The sequence below is a fragment of the Anguilla anguilla genome, chromosome 6, assembly GCF_013347855.1.
Source record: "Anguilla anguilla isolate fAngAng1 chromosome 6, fAngAng1.pri, whole genome shotgun sequence".
Classification (NCBI taxonomy): Eukaryota; Metazoa; Chordata; class Actinopteri; order Anguilliformes; family Anguillidae; genus Anguilla; species Anguilla anguilla.
In genome coordinates this window covers 58,314,159-58,341,835 of record NC_049206.1, presented here as the reverse complement: position 1 = coordinate 58,341,835, position 27,677 = coordinate 58,314,159, and the positions used below count along the sequence as shown (strand labels likewise).

The 27,677-nt window shown below is 45.4% G+C and overlaps 2 protein-coding genes and 1 long non-coding RNA gene across 7 annotated transcripts; 1 reads left to right on the top strand and 2 right to left on the bottom strand.

The window, feature by feature from the left end:
• Positions 1-1,514: 1,514 nt before the first annotated feature.
• Positions 1,515-9,391, bottom strand: LOC118229900. The gene is made up of 3 exons (XR_004765767.1): positions 9,314-9,391; positions 3,972-4,084; positions 1,515-3,646 (listed from the first exon to the last, which is right to left on the bottom strand). It is a non-coding gene; the product is annotated as an uncharacterized LOC118229900 (long non-coding RNA).
• slc2a12 (solute carrier family 2 member 12) lies at positions 8,365-17,837 on the top strand. Of its 2 annotated transcripts, XM_035422404.1 has the most exons (7): positions 8,365-8,700; positions 9,774-9,865; positions 10,060-10,165; positions 11,796-13,133; positions 13,443-13,565; positions 13,952-14,084; positions 15,756-17,837. In XM_035422404.1, the coding sequence occupies exons 3-7, from the start codon at positions 10,075-10,077 to the stop codon at positions 15,847-15,849; spliced, it is 1,779 nt and encodes a 592-aa protein (XP_035278295.1). In that variant the 5' UTR covers positions 8,365-8,700; positions 9,774-9,865; positions 10,060-10,074; the 3' UTR covers positions 15,850-17,837. The 2 variants fall into 2 exon arrangements, with proteins under 2 accessions (XP_035278295.1, XP_035278294.1); XM_035422403.1 differs by lacking the exon at positions 9,774-9,865 and having other exon boundaries at positions 8,367-8,700.
• Positions 17,838-17,844: 7 nt separating this feature from the next.
• tbpl1 (TBP-like 1) lies at positions 17,845-27,332 on the bottom strand. 4 transcript variants are annotated; one of them, XM_035422398.1, is made up of 8 exons: positions 27,217-27,332; positions 26,037-26,148; positions 25,190-25,332; positions 24,400-24,482; positions 23,907-23,970; positions 21,664-21,767; positions 21,061-21,155; positions 17,845-19,081 (listed from the first exon to the last, which is right to left on the bottom strand). In XM_035422398.1, exons 2-8 carry the CDS (start codon positions 26,104-26,106, stop codon positions 19,002-19,004), a joined length of 639 nt encoding a protein of 212 aa, XP_035278289.1. In that variant the 5' UTR covers positions 26,107-26,148; positions 27,217-27,332; the 3' UTR covers positions 17,845-19,001. The 4 variants fall into 4 exon arrangements, with proteins under 4 accessions (XP_035278289.1, XP_035278290.1, XP_035278291.1 ...); XM_035422399.1 differs by having other exon boundaries at positions 27,204-27,323; XM_035422400.1 differs by having other exon boundaries at positions 27,195-27,273.
• Between the last annotated feature and the right edge of the window lie 345 nt (positions 27,333-27,677).

The following is a 27,677-nucleotide window of genomic DNA, read 5'->3' as shown; positions in this document are numbered from 1 at the left end:
AAATGTTTTCACAGTTCTGATCTCGCTGTGCTATTTTAATTCACATTCACTGCAAAACATTTGATGCTGTCAGTCTGCTCTACACGGAAGGAGTTAAAGATTTTTTTCAACATTGTGAGGTTGAACATCGTAAGGTTAGTGTCCTACAACAGCACACTTCGTCCAAAATAAATAAAAAAATGCAACATCATGTTGGGCTTGTCGGGAAGGGTCACACTTGTTTGTAACTGATGGTAACTGGTCCAATCAGGAAAGACCTACGACTGAACTGGAGCAATGTTTAATCTCTGATCAACAGCTTTGGGTACAGCCCCTAAAATCCTCTGCCCCCAAACTTGCTGGAAAACAAGCGGGCTTGTCGGGCAGAATCCCAGGCAGAATTTTCTGGTAACGTGACTACGACAACCGCCCTCCCCCACCCCCCCATTGACCAAGCAGCCAAAAATACAGGGGCCATTTTTGTGTTTCTAATCTGAGAAGGGAATATGAACCGGACGCTATCAGGACAAGAGAACACATCCGCATATCGGTATAGTTGCTTTCTCTCTGACATCGGAAGAGGGTAATTAGAGGCTATTGCAGTATGCAGGATAACACACCAGGGGAATCCCACAACATTACCCCCGTGGAATACCCCCCCCCCCGGCCAGCACATCAGGGGCAAATACAGGACAGCCACACTGTGCCTCTCTTCGCTCCGTCTCTTTATCGTACTGTGTAGTGACAAACTGCTCGGCCGGCGCTGGGTTCACATGATGATGCAGATCACCAGCGGTGGCTCAGTCAGAAGAACTGCAGAACTCGGGAAACAAAGGCTCACTGTGCACTCGCGTGACACATGCAAATGCGGTTTACACAATTTATACTTCTGACCTTTGCCCCTCCCCCAAACCCCCCCCCCCCCCCCCCCCCAACCCCCCACCCCCTGAGGAAATATACTGACAGCCAGCATGCCTCAGGACAGGAAGTAAAATGTCTGAATTCCCCCCTAATCAAGTGAAGCCAAAAAATAGGTAAATACCATAGGCAGGCTTAGCTTAATACATCTCACTACCAACCTGTTTAGTTTTGAACAGACTTCCCTGAAGGTATGTACTGTAGAACTACACCCCATTGGACGATCTGAGAGCCGGGCTTTTACGTGATTGGAAGCCGAGGCGATCAGCTGACAGGGCTGCTGCTTGCTGGCGCCTAGCAACCCCTGAGAGCTCCCTGTTTGAAACGACTCTGTTCCATTAGCAGGCAAAAAAGCAACGAGCCCGTAGAAAGAAAGGGGGCAACCGCTTCATTTACCCGGCGAAAGAAAGAAAAAAGAGAGAGAAAGAGAGAGAGAAAAAGAATGAGAGAGAAAGCAGTTGCGCACATACTGCCTTCTTTCTTTCTTCCTTCCTTTTTTTCCCTTCTTTTTATGGTGTTCATTCAAACAGAAACAGGCTAAACCGAGTGCCAAAACGCTCTGACCTTGTCCGGGCACGGACGAGGCGAGGTACAGCCGCCACCGAGGAAAGGAATCAGTACTTTTCCACTGTAGCCGCGAAGCGCTTAGCCTCGTGATGCTAACGCAAGCGGAAGAGTGTGGGAACTGAGAAGTGGGAACATCAGCACTGCGGGGGGAAGTGGGGGCATCGCTATTGGACACAGGCGTTTGTTCCGCCCAATCATGATGCAAGATTCTTCAGATGAATCAGAATCCTGTGGTTTATGAACCATTAAAAAATATTATCCGAAACTGAGTGTAGCACCACGCCACCTAAAGATATACTACTGCATAGGCAACGAATGTAGGAATAGTTTTATATCAGTAGCAATTATAATTAAATTCAGAACTTATATCACACAATCCGCATACTGTACAACATTTGTACAGTATTTTCTGTGCTTTTAATTTCTATTTTCTTGAGATATCAGCTTTAAAAAGTTCATCTAAGCCAGCAAACTCCAAACATGTTAGTCTTACTGTACAAACCTCGACTGATAAAGAAAATCAGTTTTAGAATTTAGTTATATTTACAGCTGTTCAAGCTGAGAGAAATTCACTGGGTACTATCAGACCCAAGTGGCAGGGTCACTACCCTCATGTTTTACCCTATCAGAGGGCAGGATCACTGCCAGCGTGTAATGGGTCAACCAATCAAGGGGAAGGCCTAGGGAGGGGGAACATTTTCTGATAGCGGGTGGGGCAAGGAGACTTCTGACAGGTGTGTCTCTCCCAGACCAACTCAAACAGAAGGCTACCTCTGGAAAGCTCCTTCCCGCGTCTCGAGCGAACGTGCGCAGTCAGCCGCGTGCTCAGTCAGGGACTGGAGATAACGAAACCAGAGAGACGGAACGGAGCCGAATAAACCGCGGTCGCTAATGAAATATTCTGAAGTGCATACGCAATTAGAGCCGGATCCCTGGTCTAATGAGCCGCGACGAATGAATTGGCTGAAATATGAATGAAGGTGCCGTTTTATAAGGGCCGTGAGACTCGCTGGGTGCAAAAAAAAAATTGCGATATGAAATATGGTGCATTAAATCGCCAGCAGGTTTAGTACGGTTATAAACGCGGCATTCCTATCGCACGGTATTTGGACACCGATGTCCCGCAGAAGAATGCAGCTTCCCTAAGTATGATTAACGGTCCTGCAGATAGTTACGTAAGTGGAATTAATTCCAAGCCTGCTCACGTTAACGCAACTTTAACAAGCCTTTATGGTGACCATGAAACAAGATTGACCATGAGGAAAAGAGGTGGTGAACTAGAGCACTAGGACACAGGACCGCAACATGTAAGGAAAAAATTCCCACATTGTCTGAAGGACATACAATCCTTACCACATTGTCCAAACGTAAATCAAACAAAAAAAAAAAAAAATCAAGCCGTTTATAACAATTGCCTTTTCCAAATGAAATCATCAACACATTTAGGCAGGTCTGTACATTGTTTACCAACTTAATTAATGGAATCAATTCAAATGATTGATTGATTGATTAATTCAAACGGACTTTCCGTTGAGGAAAGGACAGGCCTTGGCTTTGAGATCGCACTAGACTTCTCTGCATGATTAACAAACGCGGCTGTTTCATTAGTATTGACCCAGTGAAGAAATGAACTCCTTCATTGCTCTCGATGCAGAGCGGTTACCTTTATAACCTCTGTACACTGCAATTGCGCCATTGAGCACGATACTTAACCTCAAGGGCTTCAGCAAATAAGCGGGAGAGTGCTTGCACTTTGTCAAATTCAGGGACAAACTACTGACTGAATTCAGGGGTTGGAGTCAGGGCCCTGCAAGACCTTTTGAGGGGCAGGTGCTCAAAGTGAGAAATGGGTACATCAGCCTATAAACACTAGGTTTTACAATGTCCAGTTCCTTAAACAGCACATATTTTAACAAAATGAATGAATGAATGAGTGAATGAATGAAAATTAATGACTGCAGTAATGATGATAAAAATATTGTTTTTTTGGTATCAAATCAAAGGGGCATGTCGGGCACTTAGAGCAGAAGAGGCAGGTGCTTGCGCACTTGACACCTCCCCCTCTGCATGTACCTGGTTGGTGAAGAGCACGGCCAATCAGCTGGTGACCTGCCACAGTCTCTCTGGTTGGTGCAGAGCTGGGCCAATCAGCTGGTGACCCGCCACAGACATACACTAAGCCCTTTGATCATAGAGAAGAAAAACAGCAACATTCAGGTGCGTCATGATGACTGTGACCAGGTCCAGGTCAACAGTATAACAACAGTACACACCCCCTCAAGTACAAGAACAATAACAGAAAGGCTTTTTTTTAAAGGAGGCGTCTACTAATCTAATTCACACACGTGTGCAGTGTAGCTGATCCTTACGTTGTTTTCTAACTGGCATGAAAAAAGTGTCTGGCCTGTGCATAGTGTTTTTAGTTTCTAAAAAAAGAATCTAACCATTGAGAAGAAACAGTTAAAGAAGAACAGTGCACAGTTTCTAAATTAGCCAGCATTCCACACCTTCAGTCACAGAGCAGAGGAGAAATTTGCTGACAGGAACCAGCTGACTAACGTCTCTGTCCATGCTGCTGTACATGTGACATGGGCCCAGGCCCCCAGCATGCCGGCAGCTCCTGTTCAAGAACAAGAGATGCGATGAATGACAGTCACATGCTGAGCCATGCTATGCCTCCACACACTTGTTCAGGACCCATACCTGTATGGTATAAGTACATTAATGTTGTCATGTGAAAAAAATGCAGTGGTCTGTATTCAATAGACTTTCGTCCTAAACTTGCCCATAAAAGAACACTGACGTTTGTGTTTTTCTTCACAAACACGCTGTGGCAAGTTTGGAGCTAACCAATTTGTGACTAACAGCACTTGCACTGACAGGTTTAAACGCAAGTCAGGTTTAAAGATAAATGTTGACTGAATCCAGACCTCAGTCTAAAAAAAAAACCTCAGTCAAAAAAATTTTCACGAACAACAAAAAAGGTGTTTCTCCATTTCCATTTCTCAAAACAACACTGCCGTTCCTCGTGCGGCATTCGAACCAACACGCATCAGCAGGTGCCGAGTCATGAGACATCATTTACATGAGTAAGTGTAAGCTGGATGAGAACTTTCCACACATACATATTTTCTTAAAACGGACACGGGAGCTTTCGGCAAGACACCGATGAGGTCATCCTGCAGGACGGGGATTGATTTTCGCCCCGTGGGAGGAGGAAGGCAACAGTTGGGCGAATAGCCGGCGAAGGCTATTTTTTGCTGACCGCGCCGTTCTCCCGCTAACCCAGATGGCCTCATTAAGCATGGGGCCTGCGCACCCAGCAGGCCTCCAGAGCGAGCGTCGTTCGCGGCTCCCTCGCCGTGACGACCCCCCCCCCCCCCCCCCCCCCGTGAAAAACCCGATTATGCCTCTCCCAGACATTTCTCTCCACGTCGCTCAGCCACGGTCCTCGCTTCCCACGGGAAACGTCTTCGGTCGGCGCGCCGCGCGGACGCCGTTCCGGATCGCGCGAGCTCAGCCTTAACATCCTGAATTCGGCGGGACGTTTGACCTTAAAATCCAGGCGTCGGTCCGCACAATCGGTAAAAATTCACACGGAAGCATAAAATGCAGTTGCTTTAAAAAAATAAAAATAAATAAATAATATTTTAAAAAAACAGTAACACTTGACTTGAGCATAAATGTGGACTGGATCCAGGCCAAAACACCCTGAGGAGGAGAATTTTCAACCAATCGAGGTGCAGGAAACCACCAATAAAACCGCCAAACACGTTACCTAACCTGTTCCCTCCCTTGTTTTGAGTCCTGTGTGATCTGCAGGCGACGTGATGGTGTGTCGGGATTCCAGCAGTGTCACCCTGGAGCCCGACTGTTCTAATCACAGCCCTCGTGAATTACAGCCCCAGTTCATTTCTTATTCCGGTCAGCAAAATAAGATAAGTGCTGAGATCTGAGGGAGGCGTTCGGCCCCGAGGGGATAATAGAGGTGGCTGTGAGCCGCCGCAGAAGGTGACGTTTGGGGCCGGGTGACATTAATAGAATCCGCTCACCTGTCCCAGGTCATCTGTCACTGACGGCGGGGCAGCAGGAGACAGCCTGGGTTCCGCTCCGAGCTTTCGCGCCGACGCCGAGGACGCCACCTGCACCAATTAACCTCGCTTTCACTTCCCTTGCCTTTTTTTCTTCTTCTTAACCGAGCGAGCGGATGAGGAAGAGGATGAGGACGAGCACGAGGCCTCTCTCTTGACGGCGTGCGGCGGACCGCGAGGCCGGTCTGAGCCGGGCTCTCTGGGAGAAAAGCGAGCTAGCGACACTTGCTGCGCCCCGACCCCCGCCTCTCTCTCTCCCCCAATCTCTCTATCTCCCCCCCCCCCCCCCCCCTCTCTCTCCCCCCCCCCTCCTCTCTGATGACAGTTGGGGAGATATATGGCCGCAGGTCATCAGGTCTCCAGCAGGTTTTTTAACGCCCGATCGCGCCAGTAACTGCCCTGCGGAAAATTCCAGCAGGATGGACGCCCACCGGACTTAACAGGAATTTTGCAGCAGGTGACGTTTTAAAGAGGCTCAGCGGGCAGGTTTTCGGGAGGAGGGTGGGGTGTGGGGCGGTCTGGCCTTGTAGAAGCTGAAATATCAGCATTTTGACTGACCCGCTTCCCTATTTGGTTCCTGTCCTGGTCGTTAAGAGCTGTCATTTGTCTACCAGGAAACACTGTTGGGCACCGAGGTGGAGTATCAGCGATTTTAACAGGGCAGAAGGTACGGTACATCCCACATAAGGATATGCCGCAGTTTGAGTGGTAAAACAGGTGAATATCCCTCTGATGGCTGTAAATATTAAAAATTAATAAATGATTTTTAAAAAGGTTTAATGCGTGCCATGGAGAAGAAGAGAGGAGACTGTGCAGACACACTCCAGTCCTGCAGGTATTATTGCGTTCCTTTCCATAATCAGCCAATTAAGGTCTTGAGAACAAGGTCTGTAGATTCCTCAACCAATAAACAACTCGAATCAATCGCTGGTGCTGAAACACACAGAAAACCGCTTTCCACCTGACAGGATTGTGTTTCTGACACCTGTGTTGTAGACACACAAAACACAGAAAAAGTATGAAGCTTTGGTCCTTGTTGTGTTTATAACACAAACAAAATATATCCCCACAAGATATTGGCCGGTAGAAAGGACCGGTCTGACAAACTACAGACAGCTTGCACAAATCATAATACTTTCCAATTCGCTGTGATATGTGCAGTCTTATCCTGCTTGACTTCAGTACATTCACCGGCTGAATAATTAAAACACAGTGCTCTGGCGCCACCTGCTGGTGAAACTCCGCACCGCCCTCGCACTGTTACGTAACACCTGGAATTCTGAATTATAAGGACCGAATTCATCTCTGAAGCCCAAGAGAACATGTAGTCTTTCACATTCAGGTGAAAGCTGTAGGGCTTGTCCCTGTAGCGCTTACAGGTACCCGCTAACCCTTTTCTTCCCCCGCCAACGCGGTCACAGAGCAGTGCTTGGAGACCGGCGGCACAAATGGACATCAAATGTCACCGAAAAACTAGGTAAAAATTTTGCGTTTCACAATTATTATCACCACCTTGCAAAATGTTGAGATATCATGGTGGCCAAAGCATGTCACGAAATCAGCAGTAAACTAAATTAGGGCTTCTCTGTTCAGGAACATTGGCATCGACATCTATATGAGTATATTTGTTTTTTTTTTTAAATGTGCCACATCTGGGAAACAAGGAACATCTCGGCTGGGATTCAGCAGCTATCAGTTAGGACATCCAACTGGGCAGACTGTTTGAAAATGCTTCACATTCACATGTTTATCATCGTAAGACCAGGCAATTCAAGGGTCATTTCAGTTGAATGACCAAACTGTGTCCTTTCATTAGGCCCACGTTATAGCCCATTAGAATGTCAGTTTCATCTGTCTGGATGGCATTTTTGGACAGAAAAACACACAAGTCTCTTAAAAGCTATTTTAGCTATCAGCTGTTAAGTACACCATGGATGTATTATCACTCCAATTTCCAAGTTAACCTACTTCTGCAGCATTATGGCCTTACAGGAATCTGTGCCAGCACTGTAAAGATAGTCTTTGGTGATAGTACACAAAAACACAACTACAAAATGCTCAGAAATACCAAAAAGTTAATGCTTACACATGTCAAGACTGTGAACCTGCTGCAAATGGCTATTTCAGCTGAAACAGACTGGTGTCTAGCCTTCACCTGTATTACCTGTGGCTATTTTAGCACTGAATGTGGGGATTTATTCTGATTGTCACAAACTAGGACATTTAGGCGACTACCTGAACAACACAAATCAATAACTCACTTTCATTTTAACAGCTTAACTCTTTTTATTTTCTGTCAGCTACTTTACACCAGGCTAGCCAGTGGAGGATGGGCTCCCCTCTATAGTCGGGTTCTCTCAATATTTCTTCCCATTGGGGAGTTTTTTTCTCTCTGCCATTTGAGGGTTTTTCTCCCCACTGGGAGTATTTTACCTTAGGTATTCGCTATTTGGGGGTTCATGCCTGGTGTTTTCTCTGTTCGCTCCTTCTGCTCTGTTTCTTGCCTTGCTACTCTGTAAAGTAACTTTGTGACAGTTCTCTGTAAAAAGCGCTATACAAATACAACTGAACTGAATCCAATTGAATATAATGCTCTGACAAGCTGTCAGATGATTCTGCACTATATCTATATAATTGTATTTTTACAACCCTGGGTTGTCAGACGTTTTATCGCCAACCAAAAGGATAATTAAATATAATTTCTCAGAATTAAACACGTCAACACCCAACCACCAAACACGTCCCCCCTCCCCTTCCCTCTCCCCCCGTGTCCGAACATCCAACGCTTGCTGGACCTGTTTTGGCACAGTATAATCGCTGGCTAACAGTAAATATTAATCAGGAATACCATAATGTGCGAGACAGCTGTAATCGTCCTTCATTTCTAAGAAATAGCACCTTTGTGTCGTTGTGTGACACACTGGCGAAGTGTGTGAGAGCAGCTGTAGGAGGAGCACCGAGGCACACAATTTCAAAACAAGAAACCTGTGCTGTCACGGCGCTGCAAAGGAGGGCGACAGCAAATCCACCGGCAGCTGCGACAAACTTTTCTAGTTATAGCCACTCATTCAAGATGCCCAATTACAGTAACTAGCTAGCCTGTTCCGCAACTAGCTAGTAGTAACTCTCGTCAAGCACCAGACAGGTATGAATAATCATTGGCTGGTATTTATCTTTTGAATTTTGCAGCATTTTAGTTAGCCAAGTTTACGGTTTAATTGCGTTTCTGAAGGTATAAGCAAGGTTAGCTGGTTAATCGAGCCAGTTGTCTTTCGGTATTGCTAGTTTTGAAAATAGTTGTAACTGTTACACTATTGGCAGCTAGGTAACATAACTAGCTTGAATTCTTTCTAACTTGCTCTTGGTTTCTAAGCCAATTGGCTAACGTTAGTTAGCAACTGGCGAAGTATTTGTCATAGCAAAGCTCGCTAGTCTAGTGTGTATATGGCTTATTCATTGAGACGTAGCAAGCACATAACTTAATTTCCCAGCTAGCTTCCTAAACATAACCTAGGAATAGTCTAACATTTATCGTAGAATATGCGTTCATTAAAATGACTATCTTTGAGTAGTCTACTTTAAGTAAAGTATTTAAAAATAGCCAGCTAGTTAGTCCTCGAACTATTAGCTAGCTACCTTACCTAGTTTCTTGACCTAAACACATGCAGTTCTGCGAACATTTTTGCTTGGAAGTTAGCGAACTTAAACATTTAAAAGAGTGGAGTTTAAAGTCATTTTACCTACGGGTACTTGCTTACCAGAAAGCGATTACACAATTTAGTGTCATTCTGCCAGCTGCAGCTCACGATATTTGTTGCTTTGCTAGGCTATGTAAAATAAACAAACGAGTTAGTGAATAAGAGACAGAGATGCTTATCCCCATTGATTGGCTGAATTTTGTAAACATCGATGACAGTGTAATACAGTCAGCACAACCTTCTGTGGGTCATTGTGGCAACGTGTAACTTATTAACTAGCTGTATAAAAACAACTATCTAGCAACATTGGTTCGGTTCGGGTTGGGTTGGATGTCCAAAACTAGGCATGTGTTTTGTTTGGTGTTTGCGGTTGGCTACATATTGAAACAATGTGTTATTATCAAATAGCGCAAGTGATACCAGTGTATGTTTCCAGTTTTAGAGTTCATCTAGGTTAAGCCATATGATGACTTTAATGATATTAGAGAACATTCTGCAATGACACTGAAATGTTTAACAGATGCAAGTCTTACGTACATGTAGCCTATGCTATATTTGACCAACGGATACAGAGCAACATTTCTGTCGCAACAGGACATAAACTCTTTAGAGGTAACTATTTCTGTATAAGTTTCATAGTATCCAGTTTCTGTAAACGTTCGTTTACTTATTTAGTATCAAACATCACTTAATAAACTCCCATAAATTAAATTTTATAAACGCCTACAGATAAAGTTTTTTTGTTGCTTGATTTACAACTGGTGCTTGATTTTATTATTTTTTATTTCTACACTTTAATTTGCCAGTGAACACTATCAAGAATGGACACATATGGCACTGAGAAACTGAACTCTCAACAGAAATCCTTAAAAGACCAAAGTACCCAGAACCACCTGGACGGCAAAAAGAAAGGTGAACCATCGACATTTAAATTCAATCAACATTGCAGGGTGTATTACCTGTCGGGCACTCCCATTACCTGTTAGTTAGTGTGAAACTGAACAAGTGAAAGGTATCACACTGCAGATTCTGTTCTGAGACTATGGTAGGTGTGTTGTAAAAGGGCATTTAAGGCAATAGTTGCCAAAAAAATAAGCCACAAAAAAGACTTAAGAACAACCTAGGATGTTACATTTTAATTCACACTATCATGTTTATCTCAGATGATGAAAGAAATAGAGTATTCATCAGTCGTAAGAAAATGTAAACTAGTTTTTTTTTTTTTTTTTTTAAACTATCTACGTATGTTAGCAACATGTTTGACTTGTAGCATTCTAGATGGATGATTTGGGCCAATTGCAGTTGCCTCAGGTGGAACCATCAACCCCAAAATAGCAGGGAACTGTCATTTTAATTTCAGTAGAACTGGTTTAATGGGTCTGTATGGGATGTGTAGACCTGTTCTAAAATCATCAATTTCTTCTGTTCCCGCTGTTATAGACAAGGAATGCAGTATTACATAGTCATATGGAAGTATCATTCAGTTAACAGGTTGAATTTGTTTAACAACTGTGCATGTAGCATTGACCACATTTAACCTTCTGAACTGTAGGTTTTTTGGAATGTTTTTTCAAAATACTAAGTCAGTGTTCTAGAACTCCACTGCTTTCAGTCACCAGTAGTGACTGTTACATCAGCATTAGAATGTTCAGGTTAGAACATTCTAATAACATATTCATGATCTCACACCTTACAGGGTTAAAGACCACTGCCCTTAATTTTAAACGCCAACCCCTAAAAACAGAGGCCGTTTTGTAGGCTACACTAATGTGCGCTATAAGCAGATTAGCACCAACAAGAGTAATCCAGGTGCAAAAAAATGCTTTCTACTCAAGATTAAATACATTTTTGAGCTGAAACCCAGTTGGTAGCAAAAATTTAATTGCAGATTAAATGTGAGAAAATGCATTTAATTACGAGTAGTTAAACTCATTAAAAGTATGTACCCTTTGTATTAAGTGTATACTGTACTGTTAACTGTTGGCCTTTCAATGTGTAAAATATCCTTGTGATCTGAAAAGCAAGTATTTAAATCATACCATTTATTGTTAGGCCATGAGAGTGTATTACAAAAGAAAAAAATGAAATGATACTCTGTAAGATAGATGCTAATCGTGACAGAGCTTGCAGGATTTGCCTGCATTCTCTCCAAGGCACACATCGTATTGGAAATACAATGGAATAATTTTATTACTTTATTTATTTATTTATTTTTTTAAACAATCTAGCAATTCAGCCTCGATGCCTCTTCAACTATAAAGACCCCATGTGCTGCCGTAGCCCTTATGGAAATGGAACACGCAGCCAATATATTAAAATATATCTTCAAGATCACAAAATATATGCTCAGTAATTAGCCAAATATGCTAATTATTGCTGCTTTCAGACACTGCAGTGTACATATTATTAATAAACCCATGGCTGTAAAAAAATATTTTAAAAAATAATAATATTTATTCTCAAGTCCTAAATTTTGCTTCAGGGTATATCCATTAGGGGGTACCTCTGTTGTGATGTGAGGTCTGGTCTCCCCGGCTTGCAGGATGCCGGACGTTCCTGCTGCTAGCCTCGGTGGTGGCCGCGGTCAGCGGGTTCATGCTGGGGTACGAGATGGGGCTCATTTCGGGGGCCATGCTCCAGCTGAGGGAGGCGCTGTCGCTCACGTGCCAGAGGCAGGAGATGGTGGTGAGCTCGCTGCTCTTCGGCGCCCTCCTCGTCTCCCTGGTGGGGGGCTTCGTGCTCGACCGCTACGGCCGAAAGGCCTCCATCATCCTGAGCGCCTGCGCGGTGGTGGCGGGCACCCTGGTGGTGGTGGGCATCCCGTCCTACCCCGCGCTCATCGCCGGGCGGGCGCTGGTGGGCATGGCTGTGGCGCTGTCGGGCGCCGCCGCCTGCCTCTACATCGCCGAGATTGCGCCCAAAGACAAGCGGGGCCTGCTGGTGTGCCTGTACGAGCTGATGGTGGTCATCGGCATCCTGCTGGGCTTCGGCTTCAGCTACGCCTTCGCCGCCGTGCCCGGCGGCTGGAAGTACATGTTCGCGGTGGCGGTGCCGCCGGCGGCCCTGCAGGCGGTCACCATGCTCTTCCTGCCGGTCAGCCCGCGCTTCCTGATGAAGAGCGGCAAGGCGCAGGAGGCCCGGCGGGTGCTGGCCCGGCTGCGGGACGGGCCGGCGGACGAGGAGCTCCAGAGCATCCAGAGCGCGGTGCGGGAGGAGAGCCAGTACGGCTTCCTGGACCTGTTCCGGAGCCGGGACAACATCCGGACCAGGCTGATGATCGGCGTCGCCCTGGCGTTCTTCCAGCAGGCCACTGGCCAGCCCAACGTCCTCCTCTACGCCTCCACCATCCTGAAGTCGGTGGGCTTCCACAGCAACGAGGCGGCCACGCTGGCATCCACGGGCCTGGGCGTGGTGAAGGTGCTGGCGACGGTGCCCGCCGTGCTGCTGGTGGACCGGGTGGGCAGCAAGGCCTTCCTGTGCGTGGGCTCGGTGGTCATGGCGGTGTCGCTGACCACGCTGGGGGCCGTGACCCTGCACAGCCACGCCAACATGACCAGCCTGTGCCAGAACCCCGCGGGGGGGGGGCTCAACCAGACCACCTGGCCCCCGCAGAACGCCTCCGCGTCCCGGGCCGGCGGGGACTTCGGGGGGTTGCCCGTCGATTTCGCGCCGCCCGTCCCCAACGGCCTGAACCTCACCGACGCCAACGCCACCGGCGGGTGGACGACCAAAGGGGGGTGGAGCCAGGAGGGTGGAGAAAGCGTTGTCAAGGTTACAGATGCGAGTACGTTCCAGACGGGGACCTCCAGCGTCCTGAAGTGGCTCTCCCTCGTGAGCCTGCTCGTCTACGTGACCGCCTTTTCCATAAGTCTCGGACCAAGTAAGTTTTCACTTCGACGGTTTTATCATTATTGTCGTTTTAAAAAAAAAAAATGTTATCCTCGCATATGCAAATCCATGACATCGTCCTTATGGGCGGAGGTCGCGAAATTTCAGAAATGCAGCTAAACCTGCTCAGCTCTGTGAGTGTATTTGCAAAACAAGCTTTTTTTTTTGTCTCTTTTTTTAACTCCCACACACCTGAGGGATATCCTTTTTTGGCGAATGTGTGTCGGGACATAGGTGGGCCGTGCTTTTTCACGCGCTGTCGACAAACCCGTCTCACTGACCCCTTGCGTCTGTGTTCCAGTGGTTTATGTGGTCCTGAGCGAGATCTTTCCATTGGGAATCCGGGGGAAGGCCGTGTCTGTGGTGTCGGCCATTAACTGGGGCACCAACCTCGTCATTTCGTTGACATTTCTCACTGTGACAGGTAAGCGCCACCCCCCCCCCTTCCCCCCCATCAACCCACCCCCCCGGTCCACCACCCAAAACCCCCACCAACCCACCCCCTCCCAGTCCACCACCCAAAACCACCACCAACCCACCACCGTCCCCCCCAGTCCACCGCCCAAAACCCCCACCAACCCACCCCCATCCCCCCCAGTCCGCCGCCCAACACCCCCACCGAACCACCCCAACAGCCAACCTCCCCACGCCCCAGATGTGTTTGTAGTTAAAGATTCTGCAGATACAGGAAATCATGGATAGGTGGAGATCTTCTATACACGTGTGGTTCCTCAGAAAACGTGCCTACAATACACTGACTGTGGCTTTAACGGATTGTGCGTTTGAATTAAGGAGGTCGTCTCGTTTCAGACAAGATCGGCCTCCCGAATGTCATATTCACATACGCGGCGATGAGCTTTGCTCTGCTGGTCTTCGTGATTTTGTACATACCCGAGACCAAAGGACGGTCACTGGAGCAGATCTCGAAGGAACTGGCCAAGAAGTAAGTACTTTGCTCCTTTGACAACAGTTTTGTCTTACACGGCGATGGTCATCATTTTATCGTTCGCTCCGTTAAATCCCTCATTATAAATACGCCTGTTATGACTCATCCTACCTGAACTGCTACACTGGGCTAGCCAGCGGAGGATGGGCTCCCCCTGCAGGATGGAGGACGGAGTGTAGCACAGTGGGTAAGGAACTGGACTTGTAACCGAAAGGTCGTAGGTTCGATTCCCGGGTAGGACACTGCCGTTGTACCCTTGAGCAAGGTACTTAACCAAAATTGCTTCAGTATATATCCAGCTGTATAAATGGATACAATGTAAAATGCTATGTAAAAAAGTTGTGTAAGTCGCTCTGGATAAGAGCGTCTGCTAAATGCCTGGAATGTAATGTAATGCATAGTCATTTCTTCCTATTGGGGAGTTTATTTCTCACCACCAGTTGAGTGTTTTTAATCCCACTGGGGAGTTTTACTTCTTTATTTTTTTTTTTACCTCAATTGCTTTCAGGTCTTCTGCATTTTCACTGCCAAGTGTCTTTGTGACAGTGTCTCTGTAAGAAGCGCTATTGTAATTGTGGTTTCCAAAGGAAAACAGGCCGTTTACTGTTCTGACAGGGAGTCAGAAGGTGTGGTAAAGACAGGGCTCAGTTGCTAAACATCTTACTCGATCACTATTACGTGAATCTTAGGTTCTCCATAATGCAGTGTACTCATGTTCTGTATTGCTGGAAAGCTGATGTCACGGGGAACAAGTTGGTGTCTTTAGTGGTGGGGTGCTGACTAAAGATCTTGATACCCAGCCAGGTACAAAGGTTAACCCAGTGCGGTATGCTTAGAGAGAGAGAACAAGCAGGATCACACAAACCAGAGGCACATCCGCGTCCACCAAGATAGACAGCGATATGTATAGAGCCACACTACTGGCAGAAAGCATTCTCCTCTGTCTATGCATAACTGCTAGCACAGAGGAAAGGTTACAACATCACTTTGGAGTCAGATAACTGTGATGTCATTAAATTAATCCCGTTCCAGTAGCCCTGGGTAAGATTACACGCGATCCATCGCCACTCAAATACTTCCACCATTTGGTTTTCCACTTGTATTCTTACACTATGCAAATAAAATGAACTGAATTGAATCTCTGCTCCTCTCCTGCTCAGCCTCCTCACCCCATGTCATTTTAAAATTAAACATGCTATCTGCATGTACCCATATGTTTTTAGTGATGTTGCCCTTACATTAGCTGGTCTGGGAATGTCGTCTGTCTGGAATCAGCGCTATTTATCTCTTGTGAAAGTGCTCTTACCGTGAAAGCGGTTCTGTAGAACAAAGGACAGGTCACGAAAGGTCAATATTACATTTGCAGGCTTATAAGAAAGTTAAGTTGTGGTCCATGGTGCTTGCTTGTCCAATGGAGAACAGGACAGAAAGCACATTAATTGGATAGTTACTCTTAATCGAGCCCTAAACACACATTAGACATAGGCTTGGAATAACCTGCATCAGCCAAGTTGGAGTTTTTGGCAGATCACACTGTGCTTGCTGTATCATTTTAGGTTTTATTGTGGTGTGTTGTCGCAAAACCAGTACGACAACAACAGAGGTCTAGAACACATGCTACACAAACTGATGTACGCTGGAATAATTTGGCTGTTTCCTTTTCCCCAGGAACCACCTTGAAGACAGAATATGCTACAGGGTGAAGCCAAAAACAGAAATCTTAATCTCAATGAAACAGGAAGAGGAGAACGGGACAAAATAAGAATCTATACCTCAGAACCGAACGCCATTTAGGAAGCGGCACAATAAAAACAAAAACAAAAAAAACTTTTTTTTTTCCTCTCCGTGTTACTTTAACTTCTCTGGGATAACCTCACAGTAAAAACAGCAAGAGGCGTTTTCTGAAGACCCAAGTCAAAATACTTGAATGAAACGAACTGTAAAATAAATAAATGCACACCGGCAGCCTTCTCTTGCACGTTTGGCGAAAGGGTTTCGCGGCTCGCGCGTGCGAGAGACCGGAATGTTCCGCTGGCATTCGCGGGACGCGAACGGCTTTGGCGAACGGGCCGGCTGCACGGATAAAATGTGTGCAGCATGTGTGGAGAAACGCTGAAAATGCTGCAGACTTCTTCACTTCTCTCACCCGAACGCACAAGATTCGGGGCGTCCAGGCTCATCCGGCGCTGTGGTTACGGGCTTTTGTATCAAGGTCTTGATTGACGACCGGTATTAGTTCATTAGTTGAATCAGGTGCCTTTAGTACCGGGCTAAAACGAAAACCTGCACCCACACCGGCCACTTTTTTCAGATAAGATTGGACACCCCTGCACAAGATTAGCCTGTTGCTCGCTGTAGCACAGTGATCTACACTCCTGGTCCTGGAGGGTCGCAGGGTGAGATGGTTTTGGTTTTTGCCTAAATATCAGCAACCAGTTCGGACACAAAGGAGCCAGATGAAGCCAGTCAGATGTGACCTCAACAGCTCCAATTGTTTAATTAAGTGCAGATTAACAACTAAAACCAGCAGAGTTGGTGGCTCACCAGGACCAGGGTTGCAGACCCCTGGTATACAGAGTTTAGATTTATGAATCTGCCCGTAGAACTTAGAGCTCTGAACCAGAGCTGCCAAACTCCAGTCCAGTGTCTGCAGGCATTTGTTGCTTCCAAATGTGTTTGATCATTTAGCCAATCAACACCTTGAATGAATCACTGGAGCTGAAACGCACTGAAAACCAGCAGAGACTGCACACGTCCAAGACTGGATTCTGACGCCTGTGCTCTACATCATTAAAAATGTTAAATGATTAGAAGAAATAAGCCTTCATTTAAATTTTTGTTTGGTTTGGTGGACACTACTGATGCTCCAACCCCTCAGTGCTAGGGCACTTCAGCTAGAAGTGTTTTGTTTTTACGATGGGGGGAAAAAAGGACACTTCATCTATCCCTGTAGAAATGGTGATTCAGTCTGTGCGAGACCGAATCTTGGATTTACATCTTTTGTTTAGATTTGGTCTGTTAATAAGTTCTGGCGTACGAGGATAATTTTACTATTATACAAAACTGTAATTTTTTTTGTGTATGCTATTGAGAACACGCTGTATTTTATGTAAATTAGTTTCCCTGGAGCTTCTGACTAAACCCTGACCTTCTTTGTCATTGTACACACAGTGCCAATTCATGTCAACCTCTTGTTAGTGTCAACAGCACAACAGACGATTGATTACAGATCCTTTTGCATTGGAAAGTTCTTATTTAAGCTGTAAAATAATCGTTTTTCTACATTTAAATGAGCAGGCTTGACGTTCAGGACACTTTGTAGCGTACGTGTAGCGCACACTGGGCTAACTTGACTGAGGGTGAGCACGGACGGTGTGCACGGACGGCTACCGCCATGACGTGCCAAACTGACGCACAATTGCAATGACTATGGCACAAAACTACAAACAAGTACTGTACAGTGTGTCGGTTCAAATTTCTGATGTGTAGTAGGGATTTACTTAATCCTCCCAAGAGTTAGGTAATGTGTCTGTATAAGGAAGGAGAGCTCAGCCTATTGAAAACTGTGACTGTGATTCAGGACGACGAGTGATTTCAGATCCTAATTTGGGAGCCATTTTGTTTGCGCACAAATGCCGGGCTCCCTTAGAGTGCGGCTTTGACTGGCCACGCTCTGTTTGAAACATGCACAACAAACGCCTTTCCACAATAACAACTAAATAAAAACTAAAAATACAAATCAAAACATCACTGCTGGTTCGAGTCTGTTTTTTTTTTTTGTTTTTTTATTGTACAAAATACAAAAGTAAACGTATTACATCAACAAACTGAACGACATCTCCTTCGGTTCCAGTTTCTGTGGATTTTTACCAGGTAAATATTTAACACTTCCACAGCCACACCCTCCCTCCCCCACCCGCCCATTAAGTTATATTCATTTCACCAAGTGTCTGACGCAGGAGTGACAGGGACCGCTCCTAAGCCTTTACAGTATATTTACATTGTGTCCAGTAAAGACACTGAAATATGAATGGGTAAAATGGGACACTCTTGACTCAAAGATTCACTCCAAGGAAGCTGAAATCTGGGCCACGAGGTCGGCAGTGCTGCTGGTTTTCTCTTCTGCACTGACAGTAAAAAGTCCAACAATGTCCCTGGTTGGCCAGAGGTTATGTACACTCACCTGATGTGTCAGGTGTTAATCAGCCCCTGGTTAGAGGGGAGGAGCGATCACCTGCAGCACTACTGGCCCCAGATTTGAGTGTCCCCGCTTTCCTCGATTTCGGTGAAACGCACCCGTCTCAAGTTCTGGGAATCTGTATTTGAGACCAATATCACCTTTTTTTAAAAAAAAAACGTTTTTAAAAAAATCTTTCTTTGGTGCTCATGCATGAAAACATGACAACGCAAGAACGAAGGGGAACTTTGACATGCAAGCTCCGCGAAAGCGTCGCCGCGGAAACCCAGCGTGAGGGGGGGTCGGCGCGCGTCACCTGCGTGAGGACGGCTCCGGAAACCTCTTTTACACGCGGACCCCAACACACTGGTGGAAGCCCCCTCCCCAATCCCACCCCCCCCCCCCTTTAACGGAGACCATTTCACATGATAAAAGCTTAGAAAACATCCAGGGGTTTAAAGAGTTAGCCAACACAGGCCAAAAAACTGCTGTTGCAGTGCTCCCTGTGGGCTAAAAATCACTGGCCACACCTACATCTGTGATGTCACAGCAGGTATTATTCCACAGACAGCTAAGGGCAGAATACTTGTAATGACATCACTGAGTGGGCGTGGCCAGCAGTGCAATCGGGTTGAAAAACTTTAATTCCACAGAGAGCGCTGCAGCGGCACTTCTGCGTCCTCTGTCTGTCTAACCCCTCAAGGTGCTTTCACGTTAAAAACAGAGCAGCATAGTGTTTATCTGGGAGTCTTCCTGCACTCGAACAGCAGAGGATAGATCTGCTCCACAGCGCTGGCCACCTGTCGGACGTTTGGTCCTGGGGGGGGGGGGGGGGGGGGCGGGGGGGCGGGGGTGACAAGGAGGGGGGATGGGTGGAAGGGGAAAAGGAGGGGGGACAGAGAGAAGATTCTAATAAACCACAGATCTAACTGGCAGACAACATGGCTGCCAGCTATTGTCCCAAAGGCTGCCTTCACAAACATCTTTCTGCAAACTCCCTCTTTCTGCAAACTCCCCTTGTGACTCGTCGTTTTGCTTTTGGCTCGATCGCCTTTTATAAAGTCGGGGATTTTTTGCAGTTCTTCCCCAAATTGGCCCCATTTAAATTCCTTTTTGAGAAGTAACCATTTTGAGGAACTCTGTCACAAGCCGAGTGTGAAAGGCACTCCATATTGTTTAAAATAAACAAGTTCGTTTTTTATTTTTTTTATTTCAAAGACCCAGAAGCGCTGCACGGCGAGTTCGTTCCTGAAGAGAGCGGCTTTTTGTGCCTCACATCCTTTGAAGATAGTTTCCATTTCACGCGTCTTTACCAAAGCTCGTTTACACAAGTTATTAGGCAAGGGGGGGGAATCGGATTTGGTGTTATGGCGATTGCGTGTGTAGTTTCCACTCTCTCTTCTTTTTTTCTGAGGTTGTGCGCATAATAGAATGCGGCTAAATGGGGCTTATTATAATAATAATTCCTAATATGCGCTCTTATCCCCTTTCTCTCTAATCCCCACAATATCTGCGCGAAATTCCGACTGTAATTACCAGCCTCTCTCTCCCCGGGGGGTTTATCTACAAACAGCCCAGAGCGTGGCTACAGGATTGGGCTTCATCATGCTGCATGATGCACCAGTACACCGCAAAGGCATTCAGCACACAGCAGATCGCCTGGACCGCAGTTGGCAGTAAGCTGTCGATTACTGCCTCACCTTAGCGTCGGACTGAGCTACTGCCAAAAACATAACCGGTCACATGACGTTAAATAATGAGACGGCCTATTCAAGGCCCGATTCCAGCCGCGTTACACGCCCTCCTTTCTGTGGGTCTGCGTCAGGCCAGAGGGAAGGACCTGTTGTTCTGTGACCCAGCCGGGGCTGATGGGTCCTGTCGCCGCTGCGCTATCAGGTGGCCAAACCCAAGGTGACCGCAGCACCTGTGCGCGGCTGGCACCGAGAGCCCTAATCGCCTGAGAAAGGCCGCTATCGCGCCCACGGGTGTGTGTGTGTGCGTGTGTGTGCTGTGTGTGCGTGTAGCAGATAAAGAGTGTGTTTGCGCGTACGCAGGACAGAGGAGATAGAGGCAATGACGTCGTGCGCACGCCTGTTTGTAATGACTGTGTAAGGCAGTGGTGTCAAACTCGTTGCCATGGAGGGCCGTGTGTATGCAGGTTTTCATTCCAGCCTCAGATCTTGATTATATAATTAGTTAAATTATTTGCTGAATTAGGGATGCAGGTTTGTGCACAATGGTGACCCGACGTCTATGGTGACCCGCATTGTCTAAATAAAAATGTTCTTATATTCTGTGCTTCAATGCAGTTAACCGCATATGGCTGAATGAGTAATTGGACTCAATTAAGGCAGCATTAATTGGTTGGAATGAAAACCTGCATACACACGGCCCTCCATGGCAACGAGTTTGACACCACTGGTGTAAGGGAATGCAGGTTCCAGTCCAGCTGTGATCTCACTGTATCGCTGAGCCACTCCCATCATGCCTTTCTATCATGCTAGCTGTGGCTCAATAGCGTGTGTGTGTGTGCACATTAGCATGTGCATATTAGCATGTGTGCGTGTGCGCTCATTAGCACGTGTGCACATTGGTGTGTGTGCGCGCATTAGCGTGTGCATATTAGCATGTGTGTGCACTCATTAGCGTCTGTCTGTGTGAGCTCGTTAGCGTGTGCATATTAGCATGTGTGCACTCATTAGCATCTGTCTGTGTGAGCTCATTAGCGTGTGTGTGTGAGCTCATTAGCACGTGAGCTCATTAGCGTCTGTCTGTGTGAGCTCGTTAGCGCTTTACCTGTTACTGTGATGCTGCCGGTGGAGAAGACCTGCACCGTCGCTCGCAGGGTTTTGATCCGGTATGACGCAGCAGGGTGAAGCTCAGGCTCATAGCTGAAACACACAGACACACACACACACACACACACACACAAACGCGTGTGCACGCACACACACACACAAACGCATGTCATTTTGACTGCTGTTGCACATTAGCATTTAAAAATGGGAGCACAGGAATAGTTCACCACTAGGTGTCACCCTAACTAAACTCTTACAACGGTTTTTGTAAATGGTCAATGGCAGGAGTGAACAATTTCATTCCTGGAGGGCTGGTGTGTATGCACATCTTTCTACACCAAATTAGCTCTATAAACCAACACCAGTTTGTCCACAGATTAGACCGGAGTAAGCATTTCATACAGGGATGCCAACAATGTTTCACTTTCAGTTAGTTAATTAGATAATTAACAACAGAGGTTTGCTTAATAAACCAGAAAGAAGCAGGCCTTCCTTGTCCACCGCTGGTGTTCTTGGTTGCCAGCCCACTAGCCCAGGTGCTGTTCTACGGCCAGGATAAGCATGTCTGCTTTGATGAAGACGGTGGGGGCTTGGCTCTTACCTGGCAATGGGTCTGTTGCTCTTTGTAAACTCAATCAGGTGGATTTGAAAGGGCATTGAGCAAACGGCCAGCACGTTAACGACCTTGAAGTCTGTGAATTTCACCTGACGAAAGACAGACAAGGTCACAACGTTCAGTCAGAGTTACGAAGAGGAGGGGGGGCTTTTCACCTTTTACTGTTTTTTTTATTTATTTAAGACAATCATAAAAGTTCCCAGATTTAAAAGACTAACATACAGAATGTCCTTAACAGAAGGAACCTCTCTATATGTTCCTGATAAAACGTGAATAATGTTTTATTGGGCGAGTTATTTTCCACATGGTGCATGACAGAATCCCCCAGGGCAGGGTGCGGACTGGCCCAGGCCGTTGCAGGAAGGTGTTTATGCGCATTCTGACCAGGTGACAGCCCCAGTCTCTGCTGGCGTCCCCAGCTCACCTCAGCGAGAGCACAGGTGACACCTCGCTGCTCCCACTCGATCACCCTGCAGCGCAGAGACACGCCACGCCCTCCAGCTTTAAAGCTTTAAACGCAGCCACTCCGCCTGTTCGCCACGCCCAGCACCCTGTGCCCTCAGTCAGGGTGAGAGTACAGGGTGTTTTCACAACTCTGCAAACTCCAGAACCCGTTTCCTAAGAAACTGAGCTGCTCCATTCCATGGCCTTATCTGAGAGGATCTGCTCTGTTCCCGCTTAATATTACAGGCGGATTTTTCGCAACCACTGTTAGTGAGGAAGAGTTAGCTTTAACCAAAGCAGGGCAGACATAAACAGCACGGAGTAACACGATAGCACATAATAATGTTTTCATTTACAAAGGCTGAGAGCCTCGTTTTGCTGATTGGTTCCCTCTGTCCAATCAAACGGCTGAGGTCTGCCTTCACCAGCTCAATGGAACGAGAAATAAAATGGGAGGAATAAAACGGGAACGAAACAGGAGGAATGAAACGTGAATAAAATGAGAGGAATGAAATGTGAATAAAATGAGAGGAATGAAATGTGAATAAAATGAGAGGAATGAAATGTGAATAAAATGAGAGGAATGAAATGTGAATAAAATGAGAGGAATGAAATGTGAATAAAATGAGAGGAATGAAACGTGAATAAAATGAGAGGAATGAAATGTGAATAAAATGAGAGGAATGAAATGTGAATAAAATGAGAGGAATGAAATGTGAATAAAATGAGAGGAATGAAATGTGAATAAAATGAGAGGAATGAAACGTGAATAAAATGAGAGGAATGAAATGTGAATAAAATGAGAGGAATGAAATGTGAATAAAATGAGAGGAATGAAATGTGAATAAAATGAGAGGAATGAAACGTGAATAAAATGAGAGGAATGAAATGTGAATAAAATGAGAGGAATGAAATGTGAATAAAATGAGAGGAATGAAATGTGAATAAAATGAGAGGAATGAAACGTGAATAAAATGAGAGGAATGAAACGTGAATAAAATGAGAGGAATGAAATGTGAATAAAATGAGAGGAATGAAATGTGAATAAAATGAGAGGAATGAAATGTGAATAAAATGAGAGGAATGAAATGTGAATAAAATGAGAGGAATGAAACGTGAATAAAATGAGAGGAATGAAATGTGAATAAAATGAGAGGAATGAAATGTGAATAAAATGAGAGGAATGAAATGTGAATAAAATGAGAGGAATGAAACGTGAATAAAATGAGAGGAATGAAATGTGAATAAAATGAGAGGAATGAAATGTGAATAAAATGAGAGGAATGAAATGTGAATAAAATGAGAGGAATGAAACGTGAATAAAATGAGAGGAATGAAATGTGAATAAAATGAGAGGAATGAAATGTGAATAAAATGAGAGGAATGAAACGTGAATAAAATGAGAGGAATGAAACGTGAATAAAATGAGAGGAATGAAATGTGAATAAAATGAGAGGAATGAAATGTGAATAAAATGAGAGGAATGAAATGTGAATAAAATGAGAGGAATGAAATGTGAATAAAATGAGAGGAATGAAATGTGAATAAAATGAGAGGAATGAAATGTGAATAAAATGAGAGGAATGAAATGTGAATAAAATGGGAGGAATGAAATGTGAATAAAATGGGAGGAATTAAACAGAATGAAACATTAGAAGACATTACAGGAAAGCAAATATGGAAAGAACTGAGGAATAAATCTGTAGCATCCAATAACTTCCACCAATTAGCAAAGAAATGTGTGTGTAGATGCATTTCCGTGTATATTATATAAGAGAACAAACCTTGAAACCCAGCTTCTGCAGGCAGCGGGCCAACCTACGAGCTCCATATTTCGCTTCTTCTTCACTGAATGGGGCACACGCGAAATCGTTCCTATTAGCTCAGGGTTTATATGTACCATTTACACACACACACACACACATACACACACTCCAAAAAAAATCCACCCAAGACATTCATCTGATTTCACTGCACTGTGGCGTGTTTCAAACGTAACTAGGGCAGCAGTGTAGTATAATGGGTAAGAAGCTAGTCTGGCAACCTAAAGGTCACAGGTTCAATTCCCAGGTAGAACACTGCCGTTGTACCCTTGAGCAAAGTACGTAACCTGCATTGCTTCAGTATATATCCAGCTGTATAAATGGATACAATGTAAATGCTATGTAAAAAAAAGTTGTGTAAGTCGCTCTGGATAAGAGCGTCAGCTAAACGCCTGTAATGTAATGTAATGTGATGTAATGTAAAGCAACTGCTCAGAATAAGACCGCGAGTTACCTGGTAGCTCCTGTGCAAATTATTTTTCCTGAGGACCATATGGAAGCCGTGATCCTGGGCTTCCTAAGCTTCATCAGCACTTTCTGCGGAAGAAGAGAGAGAGGCGAACGCGTTTGTCACGGCGCGTTCCGGAATAAATCTTTTAAAGTGTGCAAGCATGACTCCCCGGGGCTGTCAAAGACTTCATCCCATGAGCAGCACACCTGTTTCCAAACCTGGCTGCTGGCATGTGCTGTGGTGACCTCTAGTGGAAACCTGGTTCAAAGGGCCTATTTTTAAACTTTAAAAAAAATGTGTGATTCCTCAGGGCGGAGTGCTTTTCACCCACATCAGTGGGTGCTTTAAAAAATAAATACATACTTACCACACATTATTCACTATGTTCCTTATGGCCGACTGGCTGACCAAATAACATGCTTACAGGACTGCATTTGTATAGTGCATTTCATCTCATGATCTCAAAGCTCTCTAGAGTGGGGAGTGGAGCGGGGGGGGGGGGGGGGATGGCGGAACCACAGCCGGCAGCACTGTGTAGCTGGGTGTTGCACGGCAGCCATTTTATACCAGAACGCTCACCACACATCAGCCGAGGTGGATCGAGAGGGAATTACTGAGCCAGTTAAAGGCAGTCCAGAACGTAGGAATGGAACCTGTGATATTTGCTGACTTTAGCTCCCTTTTTGGGTTCAGCACTTTAGCCGCTACGACACACTATGTGCACCGTACTCCGGTCAAAGCTATCGGACGCAGTGCATTAAGCACACTGGACAGGGCAAGGTCAGGTGCCTACCCCAACTTCGGGCTTGTAGATGACGTTTGTTCCCTCCAGTGCGATCGTGCGTAGGTTCAAGTGGCACCGCGTTCTGAACACGGCGACCACGTTGGTAATGATAATGTCCAGGGCAACATCGTTGTTTGATTCCATCAGGAAGGCTGTAACAGGGGCGTTCACTGATTCATGCCAAGAGCCAGGGCACTGAACCTGAAACAAGGAGCATGGCGATCACAGGCTGCCTTATACTGCACTTGTATCGTTAGCTTGATGCCGCAGCTTGTCGTCCTGCCTCCTAGTTTGACCTGACAACACTCTCTGACCTAGCCAATGCTTACTGTGTGAACTGGGCTTAATGTGTTCATGGCTAACTGAATGACTGTTACATAATGAGTATTGTACCTTATCGGACCTGTGTTCTGTAGTTGTTCCAATGACCTTAGGTATGCACTTATTGTACGTCACTTAGGAAGCGTCTGCCAAATAAATGTAATGTATTTTTAGTACAGGAAGGATTCGTGCAAACTGATTAGTAAGATATCAGATGCTCAGCTAAGTTTAATTTTTACAGTCACATATTCCACTAGCATCCGTCCATCCACAAAAAAGTGTCCAAAATATCAGGTGGCCCTCTCATTACTTTCATAGGGCTGAAGGTAGTGATACATGCTGGCTGCAGTTATATTGCATTGCCCTTAGTGTTTAGATTCCATTATTTTGCATTTATTTGAATTACGTTGACTGGTAGCCTGTAGGTCGTATTATTTATGGGAAGAGTAGTTGCAACACCAGGGATTTATTCATGCTAACATCAAGCTACGCCCTGACCACTAAGTCCAGCAGAATAGCTCAGTCCACATCTTACCTGTCGGCGCGTCACAGCCACGACTCTGCGGGAGGGCTCTCTCGGAAGTCTTTAGATGCGTTGATTTCATAAACCATGGATACCGTTTGGTGGTGCTTTTTTGCCGTGGTCCCTATGGATTTGAACGCCAAAATGGTTTATTATTGTCAGGATGGTATCAAAAGACAAAAGAGCACACATTATGTCGTTAAGCTTGCGACCTCGTGCCAAAGTCATATTATTAGCTGGACCCATCAAATGTAGCTATGGTGACAGTTACATTGAACTAGAAACACATAAATAAGGATATATTCAGCTAGCCGGCAAAATAGCTAGTCTACATGCTGCCGACTTTGACCTAGCTAGCCAACGTTAGCAACCGAGCAAAGTTAGCGCAGTCCTTGCTTTCATTGCTAGCTAGCTAACTGGCTACTCACTATTGTTTGTTGACGTGACATTACACAAGCACACACCTAGCAAGCTAACATATACTTCTGACTATCCACCATTTTCTAAGGTTCATATTGGGGATCTGTTGGTTCACTCCGAATTTATCCACAGCTTATCCAGTTAACTAGACATTAATAAACCAACAAAATATCTACTCTAGCTAGACAATTCGCCGCTATTTATTACAGGTTAGTGAACGGGTAGCCTCTAGCTGATGGGTCGTAGATACTCAGTGATGTACGGCTAACGGTGCCTACACAGCCAACTAGCAGCTAGCTAGGTAACATCATGTTAACGTAATTTTCTATCAGTAACCCAGCAAGTGAATTTTGTACCGGTTTCTAGTTTTATTAGCTAGCAACGCATGTCTAACGCAGGTAGCTTGTCTACTGGGAATCAACTGCGTCTCGGCTATGCTATAGCTTATTGGGTTGCTAGTCGTACGAGCTAGTTAGTTACATGCCTAGGTCACATTGGGCTTGGCTGGCCTTACCACTAGCTCGTATTTCAAAGCCTACATAGCCTACTAGCTAGCTAACTAGCTATCTGGCTAACTAGCGGATTAAATTGCATGGCTCCCTAGCTAGTTAGCAAACTAGATACTAATACTGGGGGAAACAGCCTAGCTATTGCTATGTGAAGAAATCGCCGGATTTCTGGCTACCAAATTAAAATGCAAAATAAAAAACTAGAAATTTTAATAATTTGTAAAACAGTATATTTACTAACTGACGTTACCGCTTCCACATACGTTTTTAACTTCTGTACCGGAATGCTCTTTAAACAAAACAAATGCCACCCCCGGTGTAGCGTAGACAGTTGAGAAATAGCCGGCTTGGCGTTTTAGCTAGAGCTGAAGTTTGGCAACAGAGGTTTCCTGAAATGCACTAGCGCCACCACCTACTCTTGGAGGACCACGACTCCCGATTCGCTGATCTCAAAAGTAACAAACGTGCCTCAATGCGTCCTCTGGAAACACGAACACGCAAAATACGCTTCTTGACTTATTCAAGCTATATATTATTAAGTGACTTTGCAACACAAATATACAAATATAAAAAGGAAAAAAAAACAACAGAAAAACTAAATGTACGCACGTAATGTAATACTCTTGTTTGTTGTATCAGCACCTCATGGCCACTAGTTTTTGTAACTTTGTTTTGTACTTTAGGGCCGAACATTTGGTTTTTTGGGGGGGAAAAAACAACGTAT